Here is a 27,836-nt window from a genome sequence, read left to right as displayed (position 1 = left end):
ACTGGTGCTGCAGAACAAAGTCCAAACATTTCTAACGCATAAACAACTGCATCTCCACAGCCCACAAGTCTCTGCAAGTACAAAACCATTTCTGACATTTTCTGATAAACTGCACAGTTTATCAAGATCTTTTTTTTTTGGCATAAAGCTATTCTGCCCACAATTCATATCTCCATGGGATCCCCCCCTTCTCCCTGCAGTAGCAAGGAGTCATGGATTGGTTGACTGGGTTTACTGAATGTGGGCTTTTAGACAAAGTGTTTTTCTCTAGAAGGAAGACTAAATGTATGTATAAAGGGCTACTACAGCTTAGCAGTAACTTGACTCAAGGTGAAAATGGCAAACTAGGTGGCTACAAGTTAGCAGTAACTTGAGTCAAGGTGAAAACAGCAAATTAGTTGGCTTACAGACAGACAAAAGCGGGAATCTGGTAATGAGTTGATGGATGTTGCAAAATCTGTTTTCTGCAGACATCCTAGAAAAGGGAGAGGTCTAGAGCTGTCGTAAACAGTGTTCTAGAGACAGTTCATGCAATACAAGGTAAAGACAGGAGTGGTTAGCCTATACAATTCAATAACCTACACAAAAACAACGTCCTTTGTGCTTTGGAATTAATCTATTTCAAACGAAGCAAAAAAAAACTAAACATGAGTCCAATATGGCATAACCAGAAAATGGTGCTTTTAAGTTATTTAAGATAGTTGATTGATCACAAACAGGTTTATTCCCTACACTAACCCCTGAAATGATATACGTTTCTAAGTGGTAAGGTGTGCATTCCCGGCCAGGCTGCCAGTGATTCAACAATGTCAGTGGGATCTGAAATTTCCTCCTGCCAACTCCCAGACCAATTTTCTTTTAAAATTTGATTAAACCTTGATTTTGACAGGGAGTCAATGCTGACACCCAATGTCTCTTTTCCAGATGATCCCTGTATAGCACCACAATACACATCAAAATACAATAAACACGTGAAACTACACATTCATATACACACTAAACTAGACGTTATTATACAGAACAACACACAAAAAAGCTAAACAAAATCATAAAAAAACAGACACATTCTTCAGTAAAAAAACATCCCTAAGATCCGTCTGAAATGCCCTAGAGGCACCAATTCCTTCCATTTTAAAGTGCATTGTATATCATTCCACACGCAACGGATCTACCTAACTCCCTAGACGTCAAAGGAGTCTCCAGAGTGAATCAACCCTGTGAATGGGTTTGATCACTTTTCATTTTAAATCTTAACAGTGATGTTAGGTGAGTCGGAAGTTTGTGGAGCAGGCCTTTCGTAAATAAAAAGAGTGTAATGATGTGATCTACGTGACTTCAAAGCAGTCCAGACAATCTTTTGGTAAAGAATACAGTGATGAGTGATGAAACTGTCTCCAGTGATAAAACTGCATCCAGGCCTTTAATGGTAGAGGCAGATTCACTTTGATAAATAGTATCACCATAACCAAGAACAGGTGGAAAGGTTGACTGCACAATCTGCTTCCTGCTGACGAGAGAGAGACCAGATCGGTTTCTGTTCAAAACTTTAAATGCACTTTAAATCTTAGTTTCTTAACCTCCTACCCCTACGTATATACTTCTGTTAAAATTGGACTCTGGGACACGCTACACAGTACACACACAGCATGGTAAATGTCTGACGAAGCAGCCTGTGGGGGCAATGAGAGGGTCTCCTGTATTTCATCCTGATGAGGACACACAAGAAAACATCATGTGCCAGACAAAGCATATGCAACTTCCTTCCCTCCCATTCACTCCCGTCAGCGCGAGACAGAAGTAGGCATATCCCACACGGCATTGCCGAATTGACATCCTCTGAAAGCACAAAAAAATCTGCCGGGGCTTTCATTTCACATCACTTAGCGACCCTCCACGTTTCCGAATGTGTGTGCAGCCAGCAGCTCAGTTAACATATAATATGTTCATCATGCAAACACGCAAAGGGGATCCGATGAACGTGTTTGGGCTATTTGTTGTCATAACACCCACTCCCATACCCACCGCCCCTGTATGCCAAGTTAAAGCGACGTGGACAGAGGGGCTGGCTCCAGAATGCTGAGTCATAGCTGCAGCCACTGAGACCGTCTCTCTGGCTGTCTGGGGCTGAGCCTGACGCGCCACAGCGGCATCCTTTAAAACGTGGCCTAATCTGCAGTGAGTCTTCCGCAGCCGTGCACCACATGAAGGGCGCGCGGCACTTTCATCTTCGATTAGCATCCTCTTCTTTCCCCCCGACTGCCCCTCTGCAGTCCCCAACCTTCTAGGCAACAGTACAATAAGTACTGCAAAGTACAATAAGTACTACAAAGTACAAAAACAGAGTACAGGTACTGATCCAACTTTACAAGAACTGTGCCTTCATAATGATGTATTTCGATGGTAGGCAGATACATAGTTGCACCTGTTTGTGGCATGCAAATAAGCTCAGAGTTGAGATGCATTTTCAGGATACCAGCGATGTTATGGTGAATTGCATCAGACGATCATGACACAGGATTGTGAAGTTAGGACAATCATATACCATGAACATAAGTGTCAGCAGAGTTTCAATACATCCAGATCGCTACCCATCATTTATGGAGTTCATGAATGTTGATGTTATTAATAACATCCGAAGCTCCAACTACAGTAGACGAAAAGCAGCATATTGCTGTCAATGTGATTTGTAAAGGCTAGCAACAAACTTGTCATCGCCTTCAGTCCTTGCATGTAAAAAGCTTTAGAACATTAGCTTGTTATGCTAGCTGTAGGCCTATGTATTTAACAATGTTTTTTATTTGGAGCGCATATAGAACATTTGGAAAAACCACAATCAACTTTCAAAGCAAAAGGGTCATAAAGGCAAGAACGCAGACAGAATTCTGACAAGAAACTCAAACCTGGTTTTCAGATTCAAGCCATGAACACTCTACCAGCTCCCTTTGCTACCACGTACAGATTTGCCTGGCAGTTATTCAAACAACTGCACGCCCATTTGAAAATTAGACTTACAAACAAACCCCAAAAGCTCTCACCTAAACAAAAAAGTAATCTCCCCTCTCAGCACATTTCCCAGTGCCTTCAGCTTTTAGAGTGCCCACATGACTGAGTTAATTCCACCTATTTATGTGTGCTCTTTTGTCCCGAGGGAAAAAAGACATGTTGGGGAGAGAGAGACTGTTGTTGGATAGTTTCAAACAAGGCCACATTTAATTACACTGCTAGTGCTCTCTAGTCAAAACATGGTAGAGGCCATTAATAGAGGGAAAGCATATTGTAGTTAGATCCCCTCCCTCCCAGGTTTTCATGTTGCCGTTGTTCCTATCCAAGATATCCTATTCAAGATATAGCTTAGTCTGGTGACTAGAAAAGCACACAATGGTGAATGGAGAGGATGGCAGTGCATAGGATGGAGGTGTCAACCAACATCTGAACCAGGTTTATTGCATTGACACACAACCGATGATTACGATCAACTCTCTGGTATTCACATGCTGGTAAGGTTTTAAACCTGAGTGGGGGCCAAAGGCTAAACAAGACTGGTGGAAAAATCTGTCGACGTGCCCTTGGGCAAGACACTTAACCCTAATTGCTCCTGTAAGTCACTCTGGATAAGAGCATCAGTTAAATGACAGAAATGTAACAAATGAACACACTCTTTTTCATTTATTGATTGAGAATATAGCCTAGTTATTGGAACACGTTCACCTGAGATGAGTTTTTCACCCACTGTGAAATGATATCCCTAAAGTCAATTAGGGTAACCATCATTTTGGAAGAATAATACACTTGTTCTATATTCCTCCATTACTTGCTTTGCCTATTGGAAATGCCAGTCCCCAAAAATAAAGCGGAGGATCTTGGCTTGTCTACAGATCTTCCACATTCCAACGTTCTGCAACCTGACAACATCTAGTAGATTGCCAAGGGGCCGTGAGATTATTTGTGTACAACAGTATCCACGACACTTTTACACCTGAGATGGTGATAAGAAATTCTTCAGAGTTCATATTTACTTCCCAAACAAAAGGCTGTGATCTTCATTGGATAAGAATTCTGTATGTTGTCCACCGAGTCTGAACCAAACCTCAAGCGGTGAAGAAATACCCTTGTTTAGGCCAGGATTAGTTGGTGATGCGGTCTGTGAGAAGCACTCTGACCAGAAATGGACCTCTGTATTTCCACAGGTTGTCCATGTCCCCATGTTAACCTGTCTTCAATCTCAAAGTTCACAGTCAAGTCCCAGGCATCAATAGTGCCTTATTACTATACTAACTGACACAGGGCTACTTCCTCGACTTCCGTTGGGAAAGGTGTATAACCCAAGGGAAATCAATGAGTCTGTTGACTATTTAAAAATGATTTACCTCACTGAACGTTTGACCTACATTCCCAGTGTGTGATGTAGAGATGGTGCAATAAGCATCACCAGATGGCCAGGCATGAGGCATGTGTGTTCAACACTGCATTCCATCCCATGTGTGTAATAGTATAGACTGGCTGACCCATCCCATGTGTGTAATAGTATAGACTGGCTGACCCATCCCATGTGTGTAATAGTATAGACTGGCTGACCCATCCCATGTGTGTAATAGTATAGACTGGCTAATTCATCCCATGTGTGTAATAGTATAGACTGGCTGACCCATCCCATGTGTGTAATAGTATAGACTGGCTAATTCATCCCATGTGTGTAATAGTATAGACTGGCTAATTCATCCCATGTGTGTAATAGTATAGACTGGCTGACCCATCCCATGTGTGTAATAGTATAGACTGGCTAATTCATCCCATGTGTGTAATAGTATAGACTGGCTAATTCATCCCATGTGTGTAATAGTATAGACTGGCTGACCCATCCCATGTGTAATAGTATAGACTGGCTGACCCATCCCATGTGTGTAATAGTATAGACTGGCTGACCCATCCCATGTGTGTAATATTATAGACTGGCTGACCCATCCCATGTGTGTAATAGTATAGACTGGCTGACCCATCCCATGTGTGTAATAGTATAGACTGGCTGACCCATCCCATGTGTGTAATAGTACAGACTGGCTAATTCATCCCATGTACATAATAGTATAGACTGGCTAACCCATACCATCTATGTAATAGTATAGACTGGCTAATTCATCCCATGTATGTAATAGTATAGACTGGCTAACCCATCCCATCTATGTAATAGTATAGACTGGCTAATTCATCCCATGTATGTAATAGTATAGACTGGCTAACCCATCCCATCTATGTAATAGTATAGACTGGCTAATTCATCCCATGTATGTAATAGTATAGACTGGCTAATCCATCCCATGTGTGTAATAGTATAGACTGGCTAATTCATCCCATGTATGTAATAGTATAGACTGGCTAATTCATCCCATCTATGTAATAGTATAGACTGGCTAATTCATCCCATGTATGTAATAGTATAGACTGGCTAATTCATCCCATGTGTGTAATAGTATAGACTGGCTGACCCATCCCATCTATGTAATAGTATAGACTGGCTAATTCATCCCATGTATGTAATAGTATAGACTGGCTAATTCATCCCATGTATGTAATAGTATAGACTGGCTAATTCATCCCATGTATGTAATAGTATAGACTGGCTAATTCATCCAATGTATGTAATAGTATAGACTGATAAGTCATCCCATGTGTGTAATAGTATAGACTGGCTAACCCATCCCATGTGTGTAATAGTATAGACTGGCTAACACGTCGTGTAGATAAGTCATGCAAGTAACATACACACATAGCAGTTAGCCCCAGTCTAACAGTTTTTTGTTATCCTGTATGTCCAATTGTACTTGTATTAGATATATGTTCTTCCCTTTGGCCACCTGAGCTTTGGTGCCACTTAAAATAACTGACCTTTCCTCAACCAAGGGCTAGTGGGGACAGTCCCACAGCATGCCACACAAGGGGAAAACAACAACACAAACACTTCATCAATGGGTAGGGGGAGAGAGGAGGTTGGGGTTAAGGAAAGTGTTTGAGCAGTGAAAAGGGGAGGGGTGGGGTAAGGCAAGGAAGGGAGAGGAGGGAAGGGGGTGGGGTAGCAGGTTTCACTTACCTCTTGAAAGCCTCAGTGGGGTTTCTCTCACACTCCCCGGGCTGCAGGGCGCTCTGCACCGCTGGTTCATGCACCTTCTCCTTGTAATCCGGCACCAGGCCGCTCTGGCAGATCTGGGCCACCAGGCCTCGGATGAAGCCGCCAAGGCAGAGTGTGTCCGAGTCGTCCGCACGGCAAAAATGGAAGGCCAGATTCTGCTGCTGCAGCAACCGATGAGCCCCCTGGGCTGAGGTGGGCCACAGAAGCTCTGTGCATAGGGCCGTCTTCCCACTCCCAGGCCCCCCCACCAGCAACACCCCCCAGGTGGTGGCCTTCACAGAGCCTGCTGCGGAACTGCCGCTGGGGTTGGGTGCGCCAGTACCGGAGGCAGAGGACTGCTTGCTGGGAGTGGTGATCACACCACTCAGGCCATTCGTTTTTTCCCGGACACAGTGCTGGATCTTGTGGAAGACCCAGTCCCTGCAGTAAAAACGCTTCCCCTGCAGCAAACTGGTTTGGGCCATTTTGAGATACTGCTATTCCGACTATTCCTCATAGGGCTTTCCTTGCCCTCACATTTTCAACCCAGACTGGGCCAGCTGTAAATTTGAATATCCATTTTGTTGACTCCACATGTGCTTTTCCAAGTTGATTGCAGCTGTCCTTAGCGTTGTCATAAAGCCAAAGTGAAACTGAGGCTCCCTTCTGAGAAAACACAGAATGGTTGTGGACAAGAAAACCAGTTTTTGAGACGTCACTTAATATATGGGGCAAGAAAAGAGTCACAATTGAGGCTTATACTGTACATTTTCCACTAACTTTTTCCATGGCTTTCTCATTGGCTGGACTGAATGCCCAGTGTTATTCCAGGTTTGTTGCTTTAACATGGTGTTGTGCATGACAGGGCACAGTGCTTTGAGTGCATCCACTTTCAAACTCAACCACTGCTTGATTAGCCCTGAGAGTCAGTTATCTGTTTCCCTTGATACATTTCAAAGAGAAACTGGAGCAGAGATATTGTTTCCATTACATTTGCCAGAGATGCGTTGGTCTGTCCATAAACATTGAGTGCCTGGTCACTTTCCTGGAATAAACAGTTTGGTGTAAAAAAATAAAAATAAAAATCAGATTAGAGGTTCAACTTCTATCTAGCAATACAACTACACAGTTCACTCCCATTTCGAAAATGCATAGCATTTGCTGAATGGGGAGTTTGTTTATAACACAGTAACTAACAAGACATTGCTGATGGTCCTCACACTTGGACTCTGGGCATGGTTTCGTTCAGTTTCTCTAGCCTACTCACGGATCCTTCTTCCTTCCTATGTGGCTGTGTCGCAAAAAAATCACATCCGTCCTGAACGGGGGAAAACTCCAAATGAGAGGACCCCCTTTCTCTTCCTACTACATCGATGTTCCCTATCCCTATCCCCTATAATGACTAAAAGCAATAACCTTAAAGTGTCGGATTCTATTCAGATCTGTCATACAGGTGGGCGCTATTCTGCATAACAGTAATGGGTATATCACTTTAAAACACATGTATTATGTCCGGTAAATGTTATTATTCACCTTTCTCCAGTTTTCTAGGCACACATTTTATCGCGTAACCATAATAGCCTGCTACAGCGCTCTCATTTTTAGAAAGAAATGACAAGAGGTAGTTTAAAAAAAAACTCATTACCGAAATGCAACCGCAAAAAAAACAACCCTACGAATAGGTAGACACAACCGCTATTAGGGGTAAACTGTCATAGGTGTCGATGAAACGTGGACCAAAGACTGGTTAGGCTACACCGTCTTTTGTATGACAAAAAACCTCACCCATTTCTAAAATATAATACAATCGAACACCTTTAGTCAATCTAAAAACATACACAATGTAAAGATAATGTCATGCCCATTAAGAGCAAATAGGTCAATTAACTGAATGCTGCCCGTAATCTTGTAAAATACAATGCACCTATTTTTTTAACTTTAAGCAAATGTGTATAACGTTTTTCAATGTTACAGTTTCAAATGTGTCGTATAGCCTGCGGCTTCTCACCTCTTGCTGAATCTCCCTTTTCTTTTGGTTTCTGTGTCCGTGGTAAAACCATCTGTCGTCTAACCAAATGCTATGCTTTAAAAGCAATATTTGAATTGCTTAATAGATTTCCAAGCCCCATCTTCCACTTCGTCCATCCGCGTCTTTGCATTATTCTATATTTCAGCAGCGGCGGTTCCTGCTATCCAACACAGCACTGTAACCAGTAAACCATTCTCTTCCTCCAAACGCTCTCCAAAATTCCATCCCTCCTTGCATACAGAGCACACACGCAGGATGGACGCAAAGTCTGATGGGAATTGGGGTTTTGGCTCCCCAAGCCGCCATTATAACGGCCAAATAAACGCACATTTTCTGCATTTTAAAGAACAACAATAATTAGTTTTAAAAAAGTGTTCGCGTTAAAACCAGCCGTTTTCTTTCTTTACATAAGATGTATAACAATGCTAATATAGGCCTAATGTTATTACGACAATGTTGCATAGAGGAAAAAGTGACAGTAAAAAATGTTCCAGACAATTTATAATCACTGATGACCTTTGAGGTACCATTAATCATTCAAGGCACTATGGTGTAAAACATTGTTTTCCAACTGGTTGATCATTTGGGTGTTTTCAGAACAGAATACAATAATTACCAGGCTAACTGCCTAAGATCACTGATAATTTGATTAAAGAATGACAAGAATGGTGTTGCAGTTGTAACACGTAATTAAAAACAGTGTTGCTTGTGCCTGCAGTTCACACCGAGTAAATGAGTGTTTTAATTTCAAAGTAAACACCTTCCCTTCTTGTAAAAGTGTTGTCTGACCCTTAACCCTCTGGGGAAGTTATGCTTATAGAGCTGCCCCCAGTGGACACGACAAAGAGAGATAAGCAAATCTATATATTGAACCCAGCCTTTCTCCTGTAATCACACACACATACACACTCATCTCCTCTCTCTGTCTCCTCCTACATTTACCTCTCACTAATACAGTATGCCATGCAGGGTCTCCACCCACAGAGAAGTATGAATCTATGTTTCATCTGGCTGTTCACACGAAAATAACAAAACACAATCACCTCCAACGTACTACTCACTTCATACAGGCAACATTTGCATGGCACTCTTGTGAGAAGAGAGTGGTTGTTAATGTGCACTGTACCCGATTCTAATGTCAGCTGGAGTTGATGTGTTACGAGCTCATTCCCTTAAGCTGTGGTAAAGCTGCATGTTGCTGTTTATACCACGCACAAACTGCTCAGTAGGTGTATCCAACAATGCATTCAAGCCAATCTGCGGAATATGGGTAATTGTCCGTCTCTGTGCCAGTTAAATACCAACTGGTTAATTTCAGAACAAGACAAAGGTTAGGGGGGTCATTGTGTGCCGTAACAATGATTCTCGTTTGTAAATATGTCCAATATATTCTGCCTCAATTTGACATCAACAGTTTAACACATTTGGTGTATTAGGTTGGCAGCATGTTATTTATTTGGGGGAAATAGTGTAGAGAGAGTATCCGTGTCTTTGCCATTCTGTACTCTTGCTGAAATGTTGGCAGATGCTCTACTGCCCTGTAAAAAGGTTGTTGGTATATAGGTATCTAAAACACAGCTCTTCAGGGCCTGAGAATGTAGGTTAATGGGTTACTGCTTCATATTGCGCCTTCTTGCCTTGCAACTTAAGGATAAAGAACGGGACCTTTAAAATGGCAATCTGGGGTGAAAAATATCTGTAATATATATCATTTATTTTAACACTACAGACAGCAAACAAAGCCCAGAGGACTGCAATCTGCATCCAACATTTTGAGTGTATCCACTTCAAGCTTATTCCACTCAAACATTACGGCACGCTTTCCAAAACAAACATGTATTTCATAAAAGCATACATGCAAATCAATATATTCCACGGTGAAGACAATGTAACATTGATGAACAATAAGAAGCATCAAAATCGTTGTTTCTTCTTCACATGCAATAGCACTTAGTGTACTTCACAAATCCCAGCAGCAGGTCAGCAGGTGAATAATACTTAGCAATCACTCAATGCGGCTCCTTGATTTGAGCATGCTACAAGAACAAATACCTATTTTAAGGTGTGTGTGTGTATAGGCACAGCATAGCTATTGAAGTAATTTAGGGGCATGACTAATGTGCATAGCAGTAATTGTTTGGCTTGCTGCATCCTGGACTCAAAGCATGAATCACCTTCTGTAATAGATTAGCAATCATATAGTCTAAATTTCAATATCCCATTAAAGTGACATATTTGGAGACTATTGACATTTGCGGTGACACTGACATGACCTTCTCATTCCCAACATCTTCTCTAATTGTAGATATGGGAAATACTTCGATACGAGCATGTATGTTGACGAATATTTTATCTTCTTAAGGCTTGAAATGTTGTTGTTAGACACAATACTCCCTTGCTGTTGGACCATTATTGGAGCTAAACATGTTTCATATGTCACGCTTTCCTCTCACTGTCAGTTAGAAAAATCCTTCATAGCACAATGTCTTCAGGGCCACAGAAACAAGTTGAGAGAAACTCAAGTGTCATGGTTCAACAGAGTACTAAGACCCCTCAAACAATGAGGGCAGTTGGCAATTTCAAGGCCATTGAGCTCCACTATGTTTGAGGTTAAGACGTATCATTGGGTTTTGAGGACCATAATGAGTCTGCTGCCTTCAGGACAGAGAAATGCAATACAATAGACCTTCTTTTGGTTTTGCTGCTGGGTTTTTCTACTGTGTGAATTCATCTCAAATGACGTGAATTGGTTTGACGGGATGTCGGAAATCACACCAAGGCCGAGCCAGGCAATTAATAATAACACCTAATAGTGTAAATGTCATATGTCATCTGTCTACCTGGAGTGGGTTTTAGTTTTCTCATGGAAAATAAGCTTTTGTTCCTTGCAGTTTTTTGGCCTCCGAAAATAAATAACTACCACCTACTCCAAAGAAGTTGTTGATTGGAGAATAATGCTGTCAATCACTTTATAAGACAGATTCACACAGCTCTGGGGCCAAGTTGACACTCTTTGTACAATGTTGTCCAGCAGACTGGAACTAACAACAACTACTCTCTGAAATATTAATATCCCTGGAGTGAGAGTGTGTGTTGGCTGTCGATGGAAAACTGGCACAACATTGATGCATTACTAAAGGGGGAAGTCTTCTCTCTCTCTCTCTCTCTCTCTCTCTCTCTCTCTCCCTGTGCCTTCAGGCTACATCTCCCACTATCGATGCTAAAGATCCTGTGAATTCCCAACATTGCTATATTTGTCATGCAAAGGCCATGTTTACTATATACAAAATGCATCCACTCTTTGTCCCTTACTTGGAGTAATTACTGATCTGACAAGGTTTGATTGGTCGAAGAAAGAGAATGGAAACTACACTAACCATCCACATACAGATCAGTGAGCACTTCAACGAAGGATACATTTTACAGTATTTAAGGGGGGCATTAAATGTAATGCATCCCAGAGTGGACAATGTATAGTAGATTCATTCTCTGAGGTAATGCTTTTAATGAATGCTTTTAATGAAGTGTGGTTTTAAAAGGACTGTTACAAGTTTATGCAGTCTGCCATCATTCTTACTATTTCCCTATGAGACATAAGTTATGGTATTCACATAGGCTATATCATTGAGTTTAGAGCTAGGGTTGTATGAGTCAACATGGGAGGGCACCCTCATAACAAGCAAAACCACTTTTTTATTGAGATTCTATTGCAGCACTGTTCCCAAATTCCATACCCAAATTCTCATTGTAAATTCATAACCTCTTGAGTACTGAATTATTAATTCTAAAATAACAATATAAAACATGAAACAATAACATGTAGTCTTCAGAAATCTAGGACGTGGACATTGAATCGTGAGCATTGTAAAACAATGCAGACTTAAATAATTGATGAAGTCTTGGTGGAATCAAAGGACTTGTGATAAGCCCCCAGACTGCGGTGGATACTCATGAGAGTATTAGATGTCTGTATCTATGTGTCTCTGAAGGACTCCTTTGAAAAAAGAACAGCTTTTGTCTCTCAGCGTTTCGATTACGTAACTGGCTCATCCAAGGCTACAAGTTTCACTCTTCTCTTTATTTCCTACTTTCCCTCTTATCAAAACGATGAGATACGAGCGCCTGTGGAGGAGAAATATGTTGTGCAATGACTCATCATGGCGCACTATTGACAGAGACGGAAGAGGAAGCGAGACGCCACACTCGCTGTTTTTTTCTGGTTCAATGAAAGTCAATGATCTAAGTAGACTAGACCCAGCTGCTATTGCATTGGTGTCTATGGGAGACACCCACTTACGTAGACCAGAACTGACCATAAAAAAAGGAAAACGGCCTGAGTGAACTCTTCGTTTATCCACTGTCTTTGCTAGCGAGTCACTTGAGACAAAGTATGTTCACAAGTAAAGAGCACGGCATGTCGGTGTGCAGTGATGACCTCGTGCATTCTGGGTGCGGAGTGATGACCTCATACCAAGAGCATAAACTCTTGGTCCTCCACCACATCATGTTACCATTGTTTGCATGGTATGTGACACCAGTCTGATTCCTCATATTTCCCAAAGGACTAGAAGTTGTTTAAGTAGTGGTGAGAATATGTAAAACAGTCTAGTTGTAAAATGGATCTGAATAGAGGCCAAAAAGGTGTGGGTGGAGACCTATGTTGGCAAAAAAAACTAACCAGTAAGTAATAATTTATTACTAGTAATTAGAAATTCATTATGTTAATTTATGTAACAATCATTTGGGCCACAGCGCTGCTAGTTTGCATCCTTTCCCACTACTCAGGGATTGAGAGTAGACTTTCTGTCCCATTCATGATATAGGAGAAATTAAAACCAGCAGTACTGAGGACATTGAGGCAAGTATTTGGGTATCGGTACCCCAGACATACCCAGATATAATACGTAATTTTATTACAACTCTTAGAACTGCAGAAGTTATTTGACGATAAGAGGTAGATTGGTGCATTGATACCTTAGCTGCTCTTCCGTCCGGACAGTCCCACTTCCTTCCCCTTGCAGTGACCTCCAACTGGCCTGGAGGTGACATGGCTGTCTGTTGTTTTGCTACACTGCAAAACTGCCTATTTAGCTGCCTAATTCATAGCTGCCTATTTCTTAACTGCCTATTTCTTAGTTGCCTATTTCTTAGTTGCCTATTTTTTAGCTGCCCTATTTCTTAGCTGCCTATTTCTTAGTTGCCTATTTTTTAGCTGCCCTATTTCATAGCTGCCTATTTCTTAACTGCCTATTTCTTAGCTGCCCTATTTCATAGCTGCCTATTTCTTAGCTGCCTATATTTTAGCTTTCCTATCTTTTAGCTGCCTATTTCTTAGTTTTCCTATCTTTTAGCTGCCTATTTCTTTGCTGCCTATTTCTTAGTTGCCTATTTCTTAGCTGCCTATTTCTTAGCTGCCTATTTTTTTGCTTTCCTATTTCTTAACTGCCTATATTTTAGCTTTCCTATCTTTTAGCTGCCTATTTCTTAGTTTTCCTATCTTTTAGCTGCCTATTTCTTTGCTGCCTATTTCTTAGTTGCCTATTTCTTAGCTGCCTATTTCTTAGCTGCCTATTTTTTTGCTTTCCTATTTCTTAACTGCCTATATTTTAGCTTTCCTATTTCTTAGCTGCCTATTTCTTAGTTTTCCTATCTTTTAGCTGCCTATTTCTTTGCTGCCTATTTCTTAGTTGCCTATTTCTTAGCTGCCTATTTCTTAGCTGCCTATTTTTTTGCTTTCCTATTTCTTAACTGCCTATATTTTAGCTTTCCTATCTTTTAGCTGCCTATTTCTTAGTTTTCCTATCTTTTAGCTGCCTATTTCTTAGTTGCCTATTTCTTAGCTGCCTATTTCTTAGCTGCCTATTTTTTTGCTTTCCTATTTCTTAACTGCCTATATTTTAGCTTTCCTATTTCTTAGCTTTCCTATCTTTTAGCTGCCTATTTCTTTGCTGCCTATTTCTTAGTTGCCTATTTCTTAGCTGCCTATTTCTTAACTGCCTATATTTTAGCTTTCCTATTTCTTAGTTTTCCTATCTTTTAGCTGCCTATTTTTTGCTGCCAATTTTTTTTATCTGCCTATTTATTAGTTTTCCTATTTTTTAGCATTTCTATTTGTAGCTGCCTATTTGTAGCTGCCTATTTCTTCGCTGCCTATTTTTTTACTTTCCTATTTCTTAGTTTTTCTATCTTTAGGTGCCTCTTTCTTTGCTGCCTATTTCTTCGTTTTCCTATTTCTTCGTTTTCAATGCCTTTTAAAAAGGACAAGGACACTGTAAAGGACCTTCATTATAAGAAAGAAAATTAGTAAATGTGTGAAGACAGGCGACATTAGTTTTAAAGTCTATTGCATTTGTCTAATTAGCTTGAGTGACTTTCAAGGTCAGTGATGACTGGAGAGATGCCATCAGGGATATCTGTATCTGTAACGGTTCTCTTGTGGTGAAGGAGAGTCGGACCAAAATGCAGTGTGTAGATTGCGATCCATGTTTAATAAACAAACGTAAAACACGAATCAATTATAAACACTACAAAACAAAGAACGTAACGAAAACCGAAACAGCCTATACTTGTGTAAACTAACACAGCGACAGGAACAAGAACACTAAGGACAATCACCCACAAAACCCAACACAAAACAGGCTACCTAAATATGGTTCCCAATCAGAGACAATGCCTAACACCTGCCTCTGATTGAGAACCATATCAGGCCAAACATAGAAATAGACAAACCAGACACACAACATAGAATGCCCACCCAGCTCACGTCCTGACCAACACTAAAACAAGGAAAACACATACGAACGATGGTCAGGCCGTGACAGTATCATGGTGATTGGAGAGATGCCATCAGGGATATCTGTATCATGGTGATTGGAGAAATGCCATCAGGGATATCTGTATCATGGTGATTGGAGAGATGCCATCAGGGATATCTGTATCATGGTGACTGGAGAGATGTCATCAGGGATATCTGTTTCATGGTGACTGGAGAAATGCCATCAGGGATATCTGTATCATGGTGATTGGAGAGATGCCATCAGGGATATCTGTATCATGGTGACTGGAGAAATGCTATCAGGGATATCTGTATCATGGTGATTGGAGAGATGCCATCAGGGATATCTGTATCATGGTGAATGGAGAAATGCCATCAGGGATATCTGTATCATGGTGATTGGAGAGATGCCATCAGGGATATCTGTATCATGGTGATTGGAGAGATGCCATCAGGGATATCTGTATCATGGTGAATGGAGAAATGCCATCAGGGATATCTGTATCATGGTGACTGGAGAGATGCCATCAGGGATATCTGTTTCATGGTGACTGGAGAAATGCCATCAGGGATATCTGTATCATGGTGATTGGAGAGATGCCATCAGGGATATCTGTATCATGGTGACTGGAGAAATGCCATCAGGGATATCTGTATCATGGTGATTGGAGAGATGCCATCAGGGATATCTGTTTCATGGTGATTGGAGAGATACCATCAGGGATATCTGTATCATGGTGACTGGAGAAATGCCATCAGGGATATCTGTATCATGGTGATTGGAGAGATGCCATCAGGGATATCTGTTTCATGGTGACTTGAGAGATGCAGTTGGGGATATCTGTATCATGGTGATTGGAGAGATGCCATCAGGGATATCTGTATCATGGTGACTGTAGAGATACCATCAGGGATATCTGTGCCATGGTGACTGGAGAGATGCCATCAGGGATAACTGTATCATGGTGACTGGAGAGATGCCATCAGGGATATCTGTGCCATGGTGACTGGAGAGATACCATCAGGGATATCTGTGCCATGGTGACTGGAGAGATACCATCAGGGATATCTGTGCCATGGTGACTGGAGAGATTCCATCAGGGATATCTGTGCCATGGTGACTGGAGAGATGCCATCAGGGATATCTGTGCCATGGTGACTGGAGAGATACCATCAGGGATATCTGTGCCATGGTGACTGGAGAGATACCATCAGGGATATCTGTGCCATGGTGACTGGAGAGATACCATCAGGGATGTCTGTATCATGGCGATTGGAGAGATGCCATCAGGGATATCTGTATCATGGCGATTGGAGAGATACCATCAGGGATATCTGTATCATGGTGATTGGAGAGATGCCATCAGGGATATCTGTGCCATGGTGACTGGAGAGATACCATCAGGGATATCTGTGCCATGGTGACTGGAGAGATACCATCAGGGATATCTGTGCCATGGTGACTGGAGAGATACCATCAGGGATATCTGTGCCATGGTGACTGGAGAGATGCCATCAGGGATATCTGTGCCATGGTGATTGGAGAGATGCCATCAGGGATATCTGTGCCATGGTGACTGGAGAGATACCATCAGGGATATCTGTGCCATGGTGACTGGAGAGATACCATCAGGGATATCTGTGCCATGGTGACTGGAGAGATACCATCAGGGATATCTGTATCATGGCGATTGGAGAGATACGATCAGGGATATCTGTATCATGGTGATTGGAGAGATGCCATCAGGGATATCTGTGCCATGGTGACTGGAGAGATACCATCAGGGATATCTGTGCCATGGTGACTGGAGAGATACCATCAGGGATATCTGTGCCATGGTGACTGGAGAGATGCCATCAGGGATATCTGTGCCATGGTGACTGGAGAGATGCCATCAGGGATATCTGTATCATGGCGATTGGAGAGATACCATCAGGGATATCTGTATCATGGTGATTGGAGAGATGCCATCAGGGATATCTATGCCATGGTGACTGGAGAGATACCATCAGGGATATCTGTGCCATGGTGACTGGAGAAATGCCATCAGGGATATCTGTATCATGGTGATTGGAGAGATACCATCAGGGATATCTGTATCATGGTGATTGGAGAGATACCATCAGGGATATCTGTATCATGGTGATTGGAGAAATACCATCAGGGATATCTGTATCATGGTGATTGGAGAGATACCATCAGGGATATCTGTATCATGGTGATTGGAGAAATACCATCAGGGATATCTGTATCATGGTGATTGGAGAGATACCATCAGGGATATCTGTGCCATGGTGACTGGAGAGATGCCATCAGGGATATCTGTATCATGGTGACTGTAGAGATACCATCAGGGATATCTGTGCCATGGTGACTGGAGAGATGCCATCAGGGATATCTGTATCATGGTGACTGGAGAGATGCCATCAGGGATATCTGTGCCATGGTGACTGGAGAGATACCATCAGGGATATCTGTGCCATGGTGACTGGAGAGATACCATCAGGGATATCTGTGCCATGGTGACTGGAGAGATACCATCAGGGATATCTGTATCATGGTGATTGGAGAGATGCCATCAGGGATATCTATGCCATGGTGACTGGAGAGATACCATCAGGGATATCTGTGCCATGGTGACTGGAGAAATGCCATCAGGGATATCTGTATCATGGTGATTGGAGAGATACCATCAGGGATATCTGTATCATGGTGATTGGAGAGATACCATCAGGGATATCTGTATCATGGTGATTGGAGAAATACCATCAGGGATATCTGTATCATGGTGATTGGAGAGATACCATCAGGGATATCTGTATCATGGTGATTGGAGAAATACCATCAGGGATATCTGTATCATGGTGATTGGAGAGATACCATCAGGGATATCTGTGCCATGGTGACTGGAGAGATGCCATCAGGGATATCTGTATCATGGTGACTGTAGAGATACCATCAGGGATATCTGTGCCATGGTGACTGGAGAGATGCCATCAGGGATATCTGTATCATGGTGACTGGAGAGATGCCATCAGGGATATCTGTGCCATGGTGACTGGAGAGATACCATCAGGGATATCTGTGCCATGGTGACTGGAGAGATACCATCAGGGATATCTGTGCCATGGTGACTGGAGAGATACCATCAGGGATATCTGTGCCATGGTGACTGGAGAGATACCATCAGGGATATCTGTATCATGGCGATTGGAGAGATGCCATCAGGGATATCTGTATCATGGCGATTGGAGAGATACCATCAGGGATATCTGTATCATGGTGATTGGAGAGATACCATCAGGGATATCTGTGCCATGGTGACTGGAGAGATGCCATCAGGGATATCTGTATCATGGTGACTGGAGAGATGCCATCAGGGATATCTGTGCCATGGTGACTGGAGAGATACCATCAGGGATATCTGTGCCATGGTGACTGGAGAGATACCATCAGGGATATCTGTGCCATGGTGACTGGAGAGATACCATCAGGGATATCTGTGCCATGGTGACTGGAGAGATGCCATCAGGGATATCTGTGCCATGGTGACTGGAGAGATGCCATCAGGGATATCTGTGCCATGGTGACTGGAGAGATACCATCAGGGATATCTGTGCCATGGTGACTGGAGAGATACCATCAGGGATATCTGTGCCATGGTGACTGGAGAGATACCATCAGGGATATCTGTACCATGGAGATTGGAGAGATACCATCAGGGATATCTGTATCATGGTGATTGGAGAGATGCCATCAGGGATATCTGTGCCATGGTGACTGGAGAGATACCATCAGGGATATCTGTGCCATGGTGACTGGAGAGATACCATCAGGGATATCTGTGCCATGGTGACTGGAGAGATGCCATCAGGGATATCTGTGCCATGGTGACTGGAGAGATGCCATCAGGGATATCTGTATCATGGCGATTGGAGAGATACCATCAGGGATATCTGTATCATGGTGATTGGAGAGATGCCATCAGGGATATCTATGCCATGGTGACTGGAGAGATACCATCAGGGATATCTGTGCCATGGTGACTGGAGAAATGCCATCAGGGATATCTGTATCATGGTGACTGGAGAGATGCCATCAGGGATATCTGTATCATGGTGAATGGAGAAATGCCATCAGGGATATCTGTATCATGGTGATTGGAGAGATGCCATCAGGGATATCTGTATCATGGTGATTGGAGAGATGCCATCAGGGATATCTGTATCATGGTGAATGGAGAAATGCCATCAGGGATATCTGTATCATGGTGACTGGAGAGATGCCATCAGGGATATCTGTTTCATGGTGACTGGAGAAATGCCATCAGGGATATCTGTATCATGGTGATTGGAGAGATGCCATCAGGGATATCTGTATCATGGTGACTGGAGAAATGCCATCAGGGATATCTGTATCATGGTGATTGGAGAGATGCCATCAGGGATATCTGTTTCATGGTGATTGGAGAGATACCATCAGGGATATCTGTATCATGGTGACTGGAGAAATGCCATCAGGGATATCTGTATCATGGTGATTGGAGAGATGCCATCAGGGATATCTGTTTCATGGTGACTTGAGAGATGCAGTTGGGGATATCTGTATCATGGTGATTGGAGAGATGCCATCAGGGATATCTGTATCATGGTGACTGTAGAGATACCATCAGGGATATCTGTGCCATGGTGACTGGAGAGATGCCATCAGGGATAACTGTATCATGGTGACTGGAGAGATGCCATCAGGGATATCTGTGCCATGGTGACTGGAGAGATACCATCAGGGATATCTGTGCCATGGTGACTGGAGAGATACCATCAGGGATATCTGTGCCATGGTGACTGGAGAGATTCCATCAGGGATATCTGTGCCATGGTGACTGGAGAGATGCCATCAGGGATATCTGTGCCATGGTGACTGGAGAGATACCATCAGGGATAGCTGTGCCATGGTGACTGGAGAGATACCATCAGGGATATCTGTGCCATGGTGACTGGAGAGATACCATCAGGGATGTCTGTATCATGGCGATTGGAGAGATGCCATCAGGGATATCTGTATCATGGCGATTGGAGAGATACCATCAGGGATATCTGTATCATGGTGATTGGAGAGATGCCATCAGGGATATCTGTGCCATGGTGACTGGAGAGATACCATCAGGGATATCTGTGCCATGGTGACTGGAGAGATACCATCAGGGATATCTGTGCCATGGTGACTGGAGAGATACCATCAGGGATATCTGTGCCATGGTGACTGGAGAGATGCCATCAGGGATATCTGTGCCATGGTGATTGGAGAGATGCCATCAGGGATATCTGTGCCATGGTGACTGGAGAGATACCATCAGGGATATCTGTGCCATGGTGACTGGAGAGATACCATCAGGGATATCTGTGCCATGGTGACTGGAGAGATACCATCAGGGATATCTGTATCATGGCGATTGGAGAGATACGATCAGGGATATCTGTATCATGGTGATTGGAGAGATGCCATCAGGGATATCTGTGCCATGGTGACTGGAGAGATACCATCAGGGATATCTGTGCCATGGTGACTGGAGAGATACCATCAGGGATATCTGTGCCATGGTGACTGGAGAGATGCCATCAGGGATATCTGTGCCATGGTGACTGGAGAGATGCCATCAGGGATATCTGTATCATGGCGATTGGAGAGATACCATCAGGGATATCTGTATCATGGTGATTGGAGAGATGCCATCAGGGATATCTATGCCATGGTGACTGGAGAGATACCATCAGGGATATCTGTGCCATGGTGACTGGAGAAATGCCATCAGGGATATCTGTATCATGGTGATTGGAGAGATACCATCAGGGATATCTGTATCATGGTGATTGGAGAGATACCATCAGGGATATCTGTATCATGGTGATTGGAGAAATACCATCAGGGATATCTGTATCATGGTGATTGGAGAGATACCATCAGGGATATCTGTATCATGGTGATTGGAGAAATACCATCAGGGATATCTGTATCATGGTGATTGGAGAGATACCATCAGGGATATCTGTGCCATGGTGACTGGAGAGATGCCATCAGGGATATCTGTATCATGGTGACTGTAGAGATACCATCAGGGATATCTGTGCCATGGTGACTGGAGAGATGCCATCAGGGATATCTGTATCATGGTGACTGGAGAGATGCCATCAGGGATATCTGTGCCATGGTGACTGGAGAGATACCATCAGGGATATCTGTGCCATGGTGACTGGAGAGATACCATCAGGGATATCTGTGCCATGGTGACTGGAGAGATACCATCAGGGATATCTGTATCATGGTGATTGGAGAGATGCCATCAGGGATATCTATGCCATGGTGACTGGAGAGATACCATCAGGGATATCTGTGCCATGGTGACTGGAGAAATGCCATCAGGGATATCTGTATCATGGTGATTGGAGAGATACCATCAGGGATATCTGTATCATGGTGATTGGAGAGATACCATCAGGGATATCTGTATCATGGTGATTGGAGAAATACCATCAGGGATATCTGTATCATGGTGATTGGAGAGATACCATCAGGGATATCTGTATCATGGTGATTGGAGAAATACCATCAGGGATATCTGTATCATGGTGATTGGAGAGATACCATCAGGGATATCTGTGCCATGGTGACTGGAGAGATGCCATCAGGGATATCTGTATCATGGTGACTGTAGAGATACCATCAGGGATATCTGTGCCATGGTGACTGGAGAGATGCCATCAGGGATATCTGTATCATGGTGACTGGAGAGATGCCATCAGGGATATCTGTGCCATGGTGACTGGAGAGATACCATCAGGGATATCTGTGCCATGGTGACTGGAGAGATACCATCAGGGATATCTGTGCCATGGTGACTGGAGAGATACCATCAGGGATATCTGTGCCATGGTGACTGGAGAGATACCATCAGGGATATCTGTATCATGGCGATTGGAGAGATGCCATCAGGGATATCTGTATCATGGCGATTGGAGAGATACCATCAGGGATATCTGTATCATGGTGATTGGAGAGATACCATCAGGGATATCTGTGCCATGGTGACTGGAGAGATGCCATCAGGGATATCTGTATCATGGTGACTGGAGAGATGCCATCAGGGATATCTGTGCCATGGTGACTGGAGAGATACCATCAGGGATATCTGTGCCATGGTGACTGGAGAGATACCATCAGGGATATCTGTGCCATGGTGACTGGAGAGATACCATCAGGGATATCTGTGCCATGGTGACTGGAGAGATGCCATCAGGGATATCTGTGCCATGGTGACTGGAGAGATGCCATCAGGGATATCTGTGCCATGGTGACTGGAGAGATACCATCAGGGATATCTGTGCCATGGTGACTGGAGAGATACCATCAGGGATATCTGTGCCATGGTGACTGGAGAGATACCATCAGGGATATCTGTACCATGGAGATTGGAGAGATACCATCAGGGATATCTGTATCATGGTGATTGGAGAGATGCCATCAGGGATATCTGTGCCATGGTGACTGGAGAGATACCATCAGGGATATCTGTGCCATGGTGACTGGAGAGATACCATCAGGGATATCTGTGCCATGGTGACTGGAGAGATGCCATCAGGGATATCTGTGCCATGGTGACTGGAGAGATGCCATCAGGGATATCTGTATCATGGCGATTGGAGAGATACCATCAGGGATATCTGTATCATGGTGATTGGAGAGATGCCATCAGGGATATCTATGCCATGGTGACTGGAGAGATACCATCAGGGATATCTGTGCCATGGTGACTGGAGAAATGCCATCAGGGATATCTGTATCATGGTGATTGGAGAGATACCATCAGGGATATCTGTATCATGGTGATTGGAGAGATAACATCAGGGATATCTGTATCATGGTGATTGGAGAAATACCATCAGGGATATCTGTATCATGGTGATTGGAGAGATACCATCAGGGATATCTGTATCATGGTGATTGGAGAAATACCATCAGGGATATCTGTATCATGGTGACTGGAGAGATGCCATCAGGGATATCTGTGCCATGGTGACTGGAGAGATGCCATCAGGGATATCTGTGCCATGGTGACTGGAGAGATGCCATCAGGGATATCTGTATCATGGCGATTGGAGAGATACCATCAGGGATATCTGTATCATGGTGATTGGAGAGATGCCATCAGGGATATCTATGCCATGGTGACTGGAGAGATACCATCAGGGATATCTGTGCCATGGTGACTGGAGAAATGCCATCAGGGATATCTGTATCATGGTGATTGGAGAGATACCATCAGGGATATCTGTATCATGGTGATTGGAGAGATACCATCAGGGATATCTGTATCATGGTGATTGGAGAAATACCATCAGGGATATCTGTATCATGGTGATTGGAGAGATACCATCAGGGATATCTGTATCATGGTGATTGGAGAAATACCATCAGGGATATCTGTATCATGGTGATTGGAGAGATACCATCAGGGATATCTGTGCCATGGTGACTGGAGAGATGCCATCAGGGATATCTGTATCATGGTGACTGTAGAGATACCATCAGGGATATCTGTGCCATGGTGACTGGAGAGATGCCATCAGGGATATCTGTATCATGGTGACTGGAGAGATGCCATCAGGGATATCTGTGCCATGGTGACTGGAGAGATACCATCAGGGATATCTGTGCCATGGTGACTGGAGAGATACCATCAGGGATATCTGTGCCATGCATGGTGACTGGAGAGATACCATCAGGGATATCTGTGCCATGGTGACTGGAGAGATACCATCAGGGATATCTGTGCCATGGTGACTGGAGAGATACCATCAGGGATATCTGTGCCATGGTGACTGGAGAGATACCATCAGGGATATCTGTATCATGGCGATTGGAGAGATACCATCAGGGATATCTGTATCATGGTGATTGGAGAGATACCATCAGGGATATCTGTGCCATGGTGACTGGAGAGATGCCATCAGGGATATCTGTATCATGGTGACTGGAGAGATGCCATCAGGGATATCTGTGCCATGGTGACTGGAGAGATACCATCAGGGATATCTGTGCCATGGTGACTGGAGAGATACCATCAGGGATATCTGTGCCATGGTGACTGGAGAGATACCATCAGGGATATCTGTGCCATGGTGACTGGAGAGATACCATCAGGGATATCTGTATCATGGCGATTGGAGAGATGCCATCAGGGATATCTGTATCATGGCGATTGGAGAGATACCATCAGGGATATCTGTATCATGGTGATTGGAGAGATGCCATCAGGGATATCTGTGCCATGGTGACTGGAGAGATACCATCAGGGATATCTGTGCCATGGTGACTGGAGAAATGCCATCAGGGATATCTGTATCATGGTGATTGGAGAGATACCATCAGGGATATCTGTATCATGGTGATTGGAGAGATACCATCAGGGATATCTGTATCATGGTGATTGGAGAAATACCATCAGGGATATCTGTATCATGGTGATTGGAGAGATACCATCAGGGATATCTGTGCCATGGTGACTGGAGAGATGCCATCAGGGATATCTGTATCATGGTGACTGGAGAGATACCATCAGGGATATCTGTGCCATGGTGACTGGAGAGATGCCATCAGGGATATCTGTATCATGGTGACTGGAGAGATGCCATCAGGGATATCTGTGCCATGGTGACTGGAGAGATACCATCAGGGATATCTGTGCCATGGTGACTGGAGAGATGCCATCAGGGATATCTGTGCCATGGTGACTGGAGAGATACCATCAGGGATATCTGTATCATGGTGACTGGAGAGATACCATCAGGGATATCTGTGCCATGGTGACTGGAGAGATGCCATCAGGGATATCTGTATCATCGTGACTGGAGAGATGCCATCAGGGATATCTGTGCCATGGTGATTGGAGAGATACCATCAGGGATATCTGTGCCATGGTGACTGGAGAGATACCATCAGGGATATCTGTGCCATGCATGCTGACTGGAGAGATACCATCAGGGATATCTGTGCCATGGTGACTGGAGAGATACCATCAGGGATATCTGTGCCATGGTGACTGGAGAGATACCATCAGGGATATCTGTGCCATGGTGACTGGAGAGATACCATCAGGGATATCTGTATCATGGCGATTGGAGAGATACCATCAGGGATATCTGTATCATGGTGATTGGAGAGATACCATCAGGGATATCTGTGCCATGGTGACTGGAGAGATGCCATCAGGGATATCTGTATCATGGTGACTGGAGAGATGCCATCAGGGATATCTGTGCCATGGTGACTGGAGAGATACCATCAGGGATATCTGTGCCATGGTGACTGGAGAGATACCATCAGGGATATCTGTGCCATGGTGACTGGAGAGATACCATCAGGGATATCTGTGCCATGGTGACTGGAGAGATACCATCAGGGATATCTGTATCATGGCGATTGGAGAGATGCCATCAGGGATATCTGTATCATGGCGATTGGAGAGATACCATCAGGGATATCTGTATCATGGTGATTGGAGAGATGCCATCAGGGATATCTGTGCCATGGTGACTGGAGAGATACCATCAGGGATATCTGTGCCATGGTGACTGGAGAAATGCCATCAGGGATATCTGTATCATGGTGATTGGAGAGATACCATCAGGGATATCTGTATCATGGTGATTGGAGAGATACCATCAGGGATATCTGTATCATGGTGATTGGAGAAATACCATCAGGGATATCTGTATCATGGTGGTTGGAGAGATACCATCAGGGATATCTGTGCCATGGTGACTGGAGAGATGCCATCAGGGATATCTGTATCATGGTGACTGGAGAGATACCATCAGGGATATCTGTGCCATGGTGACTGGAGAGATGCCATCAGGGATATCTGTATCATGGTGACTGGAGAGATGCCATCAGGGATATCTGTGCCATGGTGACTGGAGAGATACCATCAGGGATATCTGTGCCATGGTGACTGGAGAGATGCCATCAGGGATATCTGTGCCATGGTGACTGGAGAGATACCATCAGGGATATCTGTATCATGGTGACTGGAGAGATACCATCAGGGATATCTGTGCCATGGTGACTGGAGAGATGCCATCAGGGATATCTGTATCATCGTGACTGGAGAGATGCCATCAGGGATATCTGTGCCATGGTGATTGGAGAGATACCATCAGGGATATCTGTGCCATGGTGACTGGAGAGATGCCATCAGGGATATCTGTGCCATGGTGACTGGAGAGATACCATCAGGGATATCTGTGCCATGGTGACTGGAGAGATACCATCAGGGATATCTGTGCCATGGTGACTGGAGAGATACCATCAGGGATATCTGTATCATGGTGATTGGAGAGATGCCATCAGGGATATCTGTGCCATGGTGACTGGAGAGATACCATCAGGGATATCTGTGCCATGGTGACTGGAGAAATGCCATCAGGGATATCTGTATCATGGTGATTGGAGAGATACCATCAGGGATATCTGTATCATGGTGATTGGAGAGATACCATCAGGGATATCTGTATCATGGTGATTGGAGAAATACCATCAGGGATATCTGTATCATGGTGATTGGAGAGATACCATCAGGGATATCTGTGCCATGGTGACTGGAGAGATGCCATCAGGGATATCTGTATCATGGTGACTGGAGAGATACCATCAGGGATATCTGTGCCATGGTGACTGGAGAGATGCCATCAGGGATATCTGTATCATGGTGACTGGAGAGATGCCATCAGGGATATCTGTGCCATGGTGACTGGAGAGATACCATCAGGGATATCTGTGCCATGGTGACTGGAGAGATGCCATCAGGGATATCTGTGCCATGGTGACTGGAGAGATACCATCAGGGATATCTGTATCATGGTGACTGGAGAGATACCATCAGGGATATCTGTGCCATGGTGACTGGAGAGATGCCATCAGGGATATCTGTATCATCGTGACTGGAGAGATGCCATCAGGGATATCTGTGCCATGGTGATTGGAGAGATACCATCAGGGATATCTGTGCCATGGTGACTGGAGAGATGCCATCAGGGATATCTGTGCCATGGTGACTGGAGAGATACCATCAGGGATATCTGTGCCATGGTGACTGGAGAGATACCATCAGGGATATCTGTGCCATGGTGACTGGAGAGATACCATCAGGGATATCTGTGCCATGGTGACTGGAGAGATGCCATCAGGGATATCTGTGCCATGGTGACTGGAGAGATGCCATCAGGGATATCGGTGCCATGGTGACTGGAGAGATACCATCAGGGATATCTGTGCCATGGTGACTGGAGAGATACCATCAGGGATATCTATGCCATGGTGACTGGAGAGATACCATCAGGGATATCTGTGCCATGGTGACTGGAGAGAATGCCATCAGGGATATCTGTATCATGGTGATTGGAGAGATACCATCAGGGATATCTGTATCATGGTGATTGGAGAGATACCATCAGGGATATCTGTATCATGGTGATTGGAGAAATACCATCAGGGATATCTGTATCATGGTGATTGGAGAGATACCATCAGGGATATCTGTATCATGGTGATTGGAGAAATACCATCAGGGATATCTGTATCATGGTGATTGGAGAGATACCATCAGGGATATCTGTGCCATGGTGACTGGAGAGATGTCATCAGGGATATCTGTATCATGGTGACTGTAGAGATACCATCAGGGATATCTGTGCCATGGTGACTGGAGAGATGCCATCAGGGATATCTGTATCATGGTGACTGGAGAGATGCCATCAGGGATATCTGTGCCATGGTGAATGGAGAGATACCATCAGGGATATCTGTGCCATGGTGACTGGAGAGATACCATCAGGGATATCTGTGCCATGGTGACTGGAGAGATACCATCAGG

At 43.9% G+C, this 27,836-nt stretch overlaps 1 protein-coding gene across 1 annotated transcript in view; it reads right to left on the bottom strand.

Annotated features, from left to right (window-relative positions):
- LOC115130763 (ankyrin repeat domain-containing protein 50-like) overlaps positions 1-8,327 on the bottom strand; it is a 33,972-nt gene extending 25,645 nt beyond the window's left edge. Inside the window, exons 1-2 of the mRNA XM_029662199.2 lie at positions 8,112-8,327; positions 6,086-7,148 (exon numbers count right to left, since the gene is read on the bottom strand). Coding sequence (XP_029518059.2) covers positions 6,086-6,588 — 503 coding nt within the window. The 5' untranslated portion in view covers positions 6,589-7,148; positions 8,112-8,327. The remainder of the gene's footprint in view (positions 1-6,085; positions 7,149-8,111) is intronic.
- Positions 8,328-27,836: the final 19,509 nt, after the last annotated feature.

Source organism: Oncorhynchus nerka, linkage group LG6 (genome assembly GCF_034236695.1).
Source record: "Oncorhynchus nerka isolate Pitt River linkage group LG6, Oner_Uvic_2.0, whole genome shotgun sequence".
NCBI classification, from domain to species: Eukaryota; Metazoa; Chordata; class Actinopteri; order Salmoniformes; family Salmonidae; genus Oncorhynchus; species Oncorhynchus nerka.
The sequence above is the reverse complement of the archived record's forward strand: the minus strand, read 5'-3'. Positions and strand labels throughout refer to the sequence as shown.